This window comes from Lissotriton vulgaris, unplaced genomic scaffold (assembly GCF_964263255.1).
Source record: "Lissotriton vulgaris unplaced genomic scaffold, aLisVul1.2 SCAFFOLD_2860, whole genome shotgun sequence".
NCBI classification, from domain to species: domain Eukaryota; kingdom Metazoa; phylum Chordata; class Amphibia; order Caudata; family Salamandridae; genus Lissotriton; species Lissotriton vulgaris.
The window spans coordinates 25,375-36,470 of NW_028245954.1; the positions used below are offsets into that span (position 1 = coordinate 25,375).

The following is an 11,096-nucleotide window of genomic DNA, read 5'->3' on the forward strand; positions in this document are numbered from 1 at the left end:
GGAGTGAGTAGTAAGTAGTAAGCCCAGCAAGCGAGCTGGAGGCCGGTGGAACCGGTTAAGGAGTCTGAGCAGTGATTTTCTACGTCTCTGGAGAAATGCCTTAAACCAGCTCGCCTCCATCGCGTGTTTCTGTTGACTAAGCTTTGTGTTACACTCAGACCAGCTCTATCTGGTATTGCCGGCTCTCTGTACAAATGGAGCCCTAGCAATGGTGTAATTATGGATAGTCTAAGAATTCTATGTATAATTATAACTAAGGTGATCTTTGAATAATGTATCAAACCTACCAAGGAGTGTAGCCTGCAGGTAACTGTATCAAAAGCTTATTGGAGAACTGCTGGAGTTGATGCCCCCCCCCCCCCGAGTTCCTGGAGGCTACTCATAATCTTACGGTCTTTTCTCTGCCACTTGCCACATATATGTCCATTCTAAAAACCGGGCTGGCTTATCCTACAAGCTGGCATTGAATCACCTGGCAGACCGCACCTGGGATGATATGTCACTGATACGAGGGCGTTAAACCAGTCACGGCCCCAACCGAGAACAACCTTTCCCCGATTACCAGTACCATGGTGTTACCCTGCCTGATGACATTGACTGGAGGCTTTATGGTAGGTGTGAATTAAGCTGGACATAATGTAGTACATCGTGAGTTTTCTGCTTCCTGTTATGACTTGACTTGCTGCAATGAAAGGAAGTGATCGGGCTCTGGGTTAGTCTACTATTGGGGTGGGGGGTGCTTTGAAAGACTGTTCGGCTGAGATTGAACTCTTAACAGTTGCATGTCCGGCTCCGAGGCCCTAGCCTGATGGCAATATTGAAAAAATGGAAGGCTTTGCTATTAGCTGGTTATAACCCGCAAAGGTAATTGATATGGACAGATCTCTCGTCTTCCGCCAAATGAAGCAATGTGACCATCTGCCATGGAGCAGTCCTACCTGCTCATTCGCCTGCTAACATAGCCCCTGGCTTCCCCATGTTGCTTCTAGCTTTTCAGGCCTCTAAGTTTGCAGCCAAAGGGATTTGGAGCACCCTGCTGACACGTCACAGCTGAATTACCTCATGCATCATGGTCGATGTGGTTCAATGTTGCTCGCTTCACACACAGTTCTCACAGTTTGTTGGCCAGTGCCAGTACCAGTATTCTTTTCAAGTGTATCCCCAGACACGTGTTTCTAGAATCCTCTTTCATCAGTGGGGAAAAATGTTCGTAGGTCGCTGGACGTTCTGCCGCAGTTTCCTCAGGGTTAGTGCCACTCTCAGCGCGCAGGTGCTCACAGAGCTCGTCAGCTCACAGCCCACGGGAGCCATCTTAAACAGTCAAAGGGATTTGGAGCACCCTGCGGACACGTCACAGCTGAATTACCTCATGCATCATGGTCGATGTGGTTCAATGTTGCTCGCTTCACACACAGTTCTCACAGTTTGTTGGCCAGTGCCAGTACCAGTATTCTTTTCAAGTGTATCCCCAGACACGTGTTCCTAGATTCCTCTTTCATCAGTGGGGAAAAATGTTCGTAGGTCGCTGGACGTGCTGCCGCAGTTTCCTCAGGGTTAGTGCCACTCTCAGCGCGCAGGTGCTCACAGAGCTCGTCAGCTCACAGCCCACGGTAGCCATCTTAAACAGTCAAAGGGATTTGGAGCACCCTGCTGACACGTCACAGCTGAATTACCTCATGCATCATGGTCGATGTGGTTCAATGTTGCTCGCTTCACACACAGTTCTCACAGTTAGTTGGCCAGTGCCAGTACCAGTATTCTTTTCAAGTGTATCCCCAGACACGTGTTTCTAGATTCCTCTTTCATCAGTGGGGAAAAATGTTCGTAGGTCGCTGGACGTGCTGCCGCAGTTTCCTCAGGGTTAGTGCCACTCTCAGCGCGCAGGTGCTCACAGAGCTCGTCAGCTCACAGCCCACGGGAGCCATCTTAAACAGTCAAAGGGATTGGGAGCACCCTGCTGACACGTCACAGCTGAATTTCCTCATGCATCATGGTCGATGTGGTTCAATGTTGCTCGCTTCACACACAGTTCTCACAGTTTGTTGGCCAGTGCCAGTACCAGTATTCTTTTCAAGTGTATCCCCAGACACGTGTTTCTAGAGGTGAACAGACAAAATATCGACTCCAAAATATCGACTGGACATAATATCGAGTTTTAAATATAGACTGGACAAAATATCGACTGGACATAATATCGACTACAAAAATATCGTTTTTCAGGTAAGTGAAGTAATATCGACTGTTTAAAATATAGATAGCAAAAATATCGAATTTTTAATAATATATAATATTTTATAGTGTATTTTTATGTAATAATATGTGTGAAAAGTGTGTATTAATGTTATAAAATATTTTATTAAATGGAATTTGTTTTTTTAATAATTGCGTTATGTAATTCTGTAGCGGGTTGTGGGTTTATAGGGGAATAGGGTGGGAAGTAATTTAATAATAATTAATTAATTAATATATGTTTGTAAATATTTATAATTAATAATTAATTGATAATTAATAATAATTAGTTAATTAATTAATATAATTTTGTACATATTTTGAATTAGTAATTAATTGGTAATTGATTAATTGTAATTAGTTAATTACATTAATTAGAGTACATTTTAATATATATAATTTTGTGTTATTGTTAAGTAATTAATTGGGAAAAAATAATATTAATTATTAAAATAATTACAGCTAATGTGCTAATATATTTACTTTATTGTTATTGTTAATTAATAATTAATTGGTAATTAAATAATATTGATACATTTTGGGTAAAGGAGTATTTTTAGGGTTCAGGGTCAGTTTTTAGTTTTTGGGTAAAGGGGCATTTTTAGGGTTCAGGGTCAGTTTTCAGTTTTTGGGTAAAGGGGCATTTTTAGGGTTCAGGGTCAGTTTTCAGTTTTTGGGTAAAGGGGCATTTTTAGGGTTCAGGGTCAGTTTTCAGTTTTTGGGTAAAGGGGCATTTTTAGGGTTCAGGGTCAGTTTTCAGTTTTTGGGTAAAGGGACATTTTTAGGGTTCAGGGTCAGTTTTCAGTTTTTTTGGGTAAAGGGGCATTTTTAGGGTTCAAGGTCAGTTTTCAGTTTTTGGGTAAAGGGGCATTTTTAGGGTTCAGGGTCAGTTTTCAGTTTTTGGGTAAAGGGGCATTTTTAGGGTTCAGGGTCAGTTTTCAGTTTTTGGGTAAAGGGGCATTTTTAGGGTTCAGGGTCAGTTTTTAGTTTTTGGGTAAAGGGGTATTTTTAGGGTTCAGGGTCAGTTTTGGGTTTTTGGGTAAAGGGGTATATTTTAGGGTTCAGGGTCAACAAATAAGATTGTAATTTTTTTTTATTATTTTCATTTATTATTTAATTATTATAATTTAATTTAAGTATTTTTAAGTATATTTTAGTCATTAAAATTTAATATTAATTTAATTTAACACTGTTTTTAATAAAGTCGATATTTTTTACATCTATATTATTGTTAACGATATTTTGTACTCGATATTTTTGTACTTACCTGTTTGTAGATAGAAAGTCGATATTTTGTCTGTCGATATTTTGGCAACGATATTTTTGCAGGTCGATATTTTGGCAGTCTATATTATTTCAGTGATCCGTTTCTAGATTCCTCTTTCATCAGTGGGGAAAAATGTTCGTAGGTCGCTGGACGTGCTGCCGCAGTTTCCTCAGGGTTAGTGCCACTCTCAGCGCGCAGGTGCTCACAGAGCTCGTCAGCTCACAGCCCACGGGAGCCATCTTAAACAGTCAAAGGGATTTGGAGCACCCTGCTGACACATCACAGCTGAATTACCTCATGCATCATGGTCGATGTGGTTCAATGTTGCTCGCTTCACACACAGTTCTCACAGTTTGTTGGCCAGTGCCAGTACCAGTATTCTTTTCAAGTGTATCCCCAGACACGTGTTTCTAGATTCCTCTTTCATCAGTGGGGAAAAATGTTCGTAGGTCGCTGGACGTGCTGCCGCAGTTTCCTCAGGGTTAGTGCCACTCTCAGCGTGCAGGTGCTCACAGAGCTTGTCATCTCACAGCCCACGGGAGCCATCTTAAACAGTCAAAGGGATTTGGAGCACCCTGCTGACACGTCACAGCTGAATTACCTCATGCATCATGGTCGATGTGGTTCAATGTTGCTCGCTTCACACACAGTTCTCACAGTTTGTTGGCCAGTGCCAGTACCAGTATTCTTTTCAAGTGTATCCTCAGACACGTGTTTCTAGATTCCTCTTTCATCAGTGGGGAAAAATGTTTGTAGGTCGCTGGACGTGCTGCCGCAGTTTCCTCAGGGTTAGTGCCACTCTCAGCGCGCAGGTGCTCACAGAGCTCGTCAGCTCACAGCCCACGGGAGCCATCTTAAACAGTCAAAGGATTTGGAGCACCCTGCTGACACGTCACAGCTGAATTACCTCATGCATCATGGTCGATGTGGTTCAATGTTGCTCGCTTCACACACAGTTCTCACAGTTTGTCGGCCAGTGCCAGTACCAGTATTCTTTTCAAGTGTATCCCCAGACACGTGTTTCTAGATTCCTCTTTCATCAGTGGGGAAAAATGTTCGTAGGTCGCTGGACGTGCTGCCGCAGTTTCCTCAGGGTTAGTGCCACTCTCAGCGCGCAGGTGCTCACAGAGCTCGTCAGCTCACAGCCCACGGGAGCCATCTTAAACAGTCAAAGGGATTTGGAGCACCCTGCTGACACGTCACAGCTGAATTACCTCATGCATCATGGTCGATGTGGTTCAATGTTGCTCGCTTCACACATAGTTCTCACAGTTTGTTGGCCAGTGCCAGTACCAGTATTCTTTTCAAGTGTATCCCCAGACACGTGTTTCTAGATTCCTCTTTCATCAGTGGGGAAAAATGTTCGTAGGTCGCTGGACGTGCTGCCGCAGTTTCCTCAGGGTTAGTGCCACTCTCAGCGCGCAGGTGCTCACAGAGCTCGTCAGCTCACAGCCCACGGGAGCCATCTTAAACAGTCAAAGGGATTTGGAGCACCCTGCTGACATGTCACAGCTGAATTACCTCATGCATCATGGTCGATGTGGTTCAATGTTGCTCGCTTCACACACAGTTCTCACAGTTTGTTGGTTTAGAGACGACACATGCTCCCAATTACAGCTAAAATACAAACTGAAGAATGCAGATTGGCTCCCAGCAGAATGTAGCACATTAGCTTCATTCTGAATTCGCATGTGGGTTTAAACCAGTTGACGAACCTGATTCTAATTGGGCTTGGTATCTTCCGGGTGGAGGCATCCTTCTCTGCATTTTTTATTTGCATATAAACGTTCTGCCACCCTTTGAGTGGATGCCAACATCACGAGCCCTGCAAAAGCTCAGGAGTTGGTTTGTTAGTTTGTTATGCAGCACCCAGACTACACGTCTAATTAATAAATGCTTATCAAGGGAGGCTGAGTGCATGGATGTGGTGGTTTTGTTGAGAACTGGAGACCTAATCGTTTTGTTGGTTAAGCCTACTTTGCTTCTCCTCAGAATGGATTCTGTCATTATAACCAATCTGAGATGACTGCCAACATCACCGGCTACATCAATGTTACATCTGGCAACGTCACTGCCTTGAAGACTGCCATTTTTAAGAGGGGTCCAGTGGCTGTTAGCATTGATGCGGCGCACAAGTCGTTCTCCTTCTATGCCAATGGCGTATACTATGAACCAGAGTGTGGTAAGTTGCAGATTTCATTTTAAGTGCAAGTTGGTACAGTTGAAGTACCCAAAATCTGCCTTGGTGGTGCCTCCTTGGATATGTGCAAGTGGCACAACAGGCCAGAACCTGACGAAAGTTAAGTTTCGCTTCAATTCAACTTTTTTTTATTTTGTATTATGTTTTTTGTTCTGGCCCGATGTTGGAGATGGTCCATTGCAGAAGAATGGCCTATAGTGAGCATGCTACAAGTCTACTAATGACGGTGTACAGGCAGACTACCAATTCGCTCTGCTTCTCACCCTCAACAGACTATCCATTTTATTTTTCCTTCATGCTACCTTACTCATCGCCACATGCAAACGCTGCCAAAATCTTGACACTCACTGAAGTCTTGTGTGAAGCTCCTTGTTTATGTGCTTGCACCCATATACGAAGGTTCAGATGATGCATCGGATATCTGATAAATCCGTGGACCAGTCCGTAGACACTTCAGATGCTCCAAGCGAAGAGGGTGAATCTTTTCGGACTATGGACTGAGCAGCATTTGTCAGGTCCCTATTCGGTCAATGTGTAGGAAGGGCTATCTTGTGTGTTTCTTTTTTACCACTGTAAATCTCATGTTATAGATGTGGTACAGAGCTCAAATTGCTTGTATATTGGGGCTTTCTGTGCCAAACAAGTCATTTGAACTGATGCCAGTTACAAGGCTGAATGTTGGGCTTTTGGAAATTGATAATTATGGTCCTAATCAGATGAGCTGTAAAATTGCAGGTAACTCCTGGAAGAGCTGCCTGCTCAGACGCAGTCTATTTCGTAATTGCCAAGAGGTGAAACAAATGTGTTTTCTGACTGGAAAGTTTAATAGGGTGCCACCCTCTATCGTGCGTAGGCCTTATGGTACTTTACTTTGTAGGTAGATTGAACAAGAAGTTCTGCTGTTGTGATTGTTACTTTGGTATCTTCAACCTAGTTCTACTTGTTGATGGTGACCAAACGCTAGTGCGATAGGCAAAGGCTTTTATATCCTAATGGGTTGGCCAGGTATCCCTAGTAAACTTAGGACCACTCGCTGACACTGGGTTCTCTGAAAGATCAACCATGACTGCCTTGCACACCCCTGTCATCAAGCATGGTGGCGCTCCTAATCCAGTATGCTAGGGGAGGGACTGGGATTGAGCAAGTTTAAGGGAGCCGTCATCCAAGTAAGTTTAATTGCTGTACAGTCCTCGCCCTATTCTAAGGTGCAGTGGGTTGTGAAAACTGTAACATGCACCTCCTTCCAGAGCATCTGAAGGGAACTCTGCTCAGTTCTACTGAAAACAAATAAATGTATCATGTCATAAGGTTCCTTGTATTCAGAGGTGGTGTTTTTTTTTGGGGGGGAGGGGGTTTACGTTGACCCTTGGAATAAAGTAAGGAGGGTGGGTTTTTGACTTGTGGTTTGGCGTTCGCCTGATGGTTGGAGTACTAATAAACATGTTGGCAATTTAAGTCCAGATTGTTTCTAGTTCATGCACCATATTTAAAGGGAGTGGGACTCCCTTGAAGAATATATAGTGCCGCGGGCCTTATGATTTCCTAAGTTTCTTCTGGTCGGCGACCTAAATATTCACATGGATGTTCCTGATTCCCCTGAAGCCCGCAGGCTTGGGGAAATTCTTGAGCTTGCCCAGCTCGAACAATGGGTCACTGGTCCGACGCATGCGGGTGGTCATTTACTTGACCTGGTGTGTGCGAATTTCCCCATTCAGTCTGTGATTGTTGAAAAAACAACTTGGTCTGACCACGATTTGGTTAGGTTTAGTTGGGAGATGGCAGAGTCCAGTCCCCCACCCTCTACATGCCATTCTCAAAAAATTAACCTACCCGCGTTTAGACAGGCTCTGTCCAAAACGCGCCCACAATCTAAGATGTGTCTGGACGAGGCGGTCTGCGAGTTTAATGAGTGGGTACGACAGGCGGCGACGGCCTCTACTAAGCGAACCATGCTGACCAGAGCTAGACGCTCTCCCTCCCAACCCTGGTTCTCCCCTGAATTGAGGGAGATGAAACTGGGGTGCAAAAAATTAGAACGAACGTGGAGGTGTGTTTACAGCTCTGAGGCTAAATCCGCCCTACGGCTCGCCCAAAAAGACTACTATGCAGCCATTAAGGTAGCTAAGGGGAACTACTATGCAGGGCGCATTAACAAAGCCGATAACAATGGCAGAGAGATCTTTGCCATTGTTAAAAGCTTTGTGTCCCCTGTCGCGAAAGCTGTGTCCCTCCCGTCCTCTGCACAATGGTGCGAGGAGTTGACCACTTTTTTTATTACCAAAATAGCGAGGATTCAGCAGGGCCTTTTAGCGGCTCTCCCTGCCGACTGCTCTGCAGCTGGCCTCTGTCCTTCCTCTCTCTCATCCTCTGGACAACAATTCACAACCTTCGCACAAATTGCGGAGGGTGATGTTCTCCATCTCCTCCAGTCTCTGAAATCTGGCTCTCCAGCCGACCCGTGCCCAGCCCGGGTGCTTTCGGAGGTGGCGGTAACAGTCTGCAGTGAGATCACGCAGATAGTGAATCTCTCCCTGGCTGTAGGCGTGGTTCCCCAAGTTTGGAAACAAGCCAAACTTCTGCCGCTTCTGAAAAAACCAGGTCTGGATGTGTCGGTTCCTGGGAATTACCGACCCATTTCCCTTTTACCAGCACTCACGAAAATCTGTGAGAAGGTGGTTCTTCAACAAGTGGAGAGCTATGTTGAAACATCTAACGCCCTCCACCCTGCTCAATCGGGCTTCAGGGCTGCGTATAGCACCGAGACGGCCCTGGTGGAGATGACCGAGGCAATTCGGGAATGTTTAGACGGAGGTGGCAGAGCGGTCCTAATTTTATTGGACCTCTCTGCCGCTTTCGATACCGTCCCCTACGAGCTTCTCCTCGGTCGGCTGTCTGCCATTGGCATTGGGGGAGTTGTGTTGGAATGGCTGTCCTCTTTTTTATCTGATAGGACCCAGCAGGTCTGGATGCCCCCCCATGCCTCTGAGCCCAAGCCTCTGCTTACAGGGGTCCCGCAGGGGTCCACTCTTAGCCCCTTACTGTTCAATGTGTATATTACCCCCCTGGTCTATCTAGCGGAACAGTTTGGGGCTAAGATCATAGGGTATGCAGATGATACCCAACTGCTGTTTACCTGGCCAGACGACAATCTGGACACGTCTACAGTTCATCTGTGTTTGTCCTCTGTATTTCGCTGGTTAACACAGGCCCAGTTGAAGTGCAATGAGGACAAATCTGAAGTGCTCTTTTATGGTTCCTTTCCCCCCTCATTTATGAGCACACTTTGGCCTTCTAACATTCCTAGCCCAAAAGAGATGGGGAGACCAGCCAAAAATCTGGGCATTTGGTTTACGGAGGATCTCAGATTCGAGTATCATATTAAAAAGCTTACAGGCACTTGTTTTGCCACTCTGAGAATGCTCCGTAAATTCTTCCCCTTGCTCCCTAGGGAGGCCAGGGAGTCGGTTGCCAGGGCGCTCATATTGGCCCGTCTCGACTACGCGAACGCACTGTTCAGTGGCATTCCGGCATATCTGGTGAAACGCCTGCAAATTATTCAGAATGCGGCAGTACGTCTACTATTTAACATCCCCAGATGGAAGAGCGTCCGCGCTGAGTTGCGCTCGCTCCACTGGCTTCCTGTTGCACAACGCATTTTGTTCAAATCTTTGGTGCTGGCGTTTCGCGCAACTCATGACCAAGGCCCCTTGTACCTGAGAAAGAGATTTACCAGCTATGCCCCTGCACGCACCCTGAGATCTTCCACTCTGTTTAAACTGTCCCTTCCCCGTTTTAAACGTGCTAGACTTGGTGGTCAGTCGCTATCTGTGGTTGTGGCTCGGGCCTGGAATGCACTGCCTCTCCACCTGCGCTCTACGCCTACAGTGGCTGTATTAAAAAAACATCTGAAAACCCACTTATTCAAGAGTGCTTTCTAGGATGGTCCCTCGGTGTTCTGCTATCCGCCTTACTTTTTTCCCTCCCCGCGCCAGGATACTCCCCAGTAACAGAGCGCGTTACAAAATGGTTTATACTTATACTTATACTTTATCAACTTCGGTTCTGTAAGTTTGATTGTATTCTTGCAGTCAGATGTTTGAATGGTCTGCTTTTACCTGTAGGTAACAAGACTGAAAACCTGGACCATGCGGTACTTGCTGTTGGATATGGTGTGCTGAACGGAGATCCTTACTGGCTAGTGAAGAACTCTTGGTCCACCTACTGGGGCAACGATGGCTACGTCCTAATGTCCATGAAGGACAACAACTGTGGTGTGGCCACTGATGCCACCTACCCCACGCTTGACTGATCTCCAGGGTCCCTGGGTGACGGATGAAGTGCAAGGCTTGAGGCCGGAGCCTCCCACAACTTTCCAATCTAGGAAGTAGGGGGTGAATCTTTGGATTGAGTTGTGAATCACTCAAATAAGTATGTGACAATACTTGGTAGACTGTGGTGTGAGCAACTTTTATGATTACTTTGAATTTGACCACCTATTTCGACTGCACTGAAGACCCATGGAATTTCCCACTTCTGCTTAAAAAACCAACGCAGAGAAGTTAATGCAGGTGGCATTTTATACTTCAGTTTTTGTGGACCAGCCGCTGAAGAAAATTGGATTTCTTGGTAGCACAGTTGAATCGGCGCTTGACTAAGACGTTCCCCTTGCAAGCATAGGCTTAAATCAACTGCGACTGGTTCTTATTGTGCTGAGTGTAGTCCCTGCCCCCCTCCCACTTGCACTTTGGAAAGGAGCATAGTTTGGTAGGTCCCTGGTTGGAGGTGCATTTTCTGGGCAATTGTGAAGTTGTACACAATGATGCATTTTATGCCAAGTGTCACAACCAGGCTCTAACACAAGCTGCGTGTTATTTCCTTGTATACACAAATTGATCTCCTACAATAAAACAGACATTGGGCAAGCTCTTGTCTAGCAACTACAAGTGTCACCAATAGTGCCATTTATTGAATTGGTCCACTGGCCTTCAGAGATGCAGGCAATACCTACGCTGCTTCTTTATCCAGTTTGTGAGTATTCATAAACCTGCGTTGCAAGTAACCTGGATGGCCAACCGAGGGGCAGTGTGGTGCACAACAGGTCTGTTTGTTCAAGGATTTGTCTTTGACATTTAATAAAGCACCCCTTGATTGAGCAGAAGCGGGTCTGTGTATTTAATCCTATAACTCTTTGGAATGCATTATCAACCGCTGCCCCAATTGCTCAGCATTTCTCCTTTCACAGCGGGTGCTGGTTCTCCTGACCTAGCACATGCCCGATCAGTAGTTTATTTGTGGTCTGGCAAATTTTGCAAGTCGGACCTAATTTTGGATGTGGGAAGGGGGTGGCACCGGTAGCATTTGCTCTGCAGCTGTGAATGTCATAACCTGAAGCAGGGAGGA

At 45.5% G+C, this 11,096-nt stretch overlaps 1 protein-coding gene across 1 annotated transcript; it reads left to right on the top strand.

Moving 5' to 3' along the window:
* Window positions 1-5,459: 5,459 nt before the first annotated feature.
* Window positions 5,460-10,854, top strand: LOC147666206 (digestive cysteine proteinase 1-like). Its single transcript, XM_086949212.1, has 2 exons — window positions 5,460-5,678; window positions 9,818-10,854. The coding sequence occupies exons 1-2, from the start codon at window positions 5,519-5,521 to the stop codon at window positions 10,003-10,005; spliced, it is 348 nt and encodes a 115-aa protein (XP_086805338.1). The 5' UTR covers window positions 5,460-5,518; the 3' UTR covers window positions 10,006-10,854.
* The last annotated feature ends 242 nt before the right edge of the window (window positions 10,855-11,096 follow it).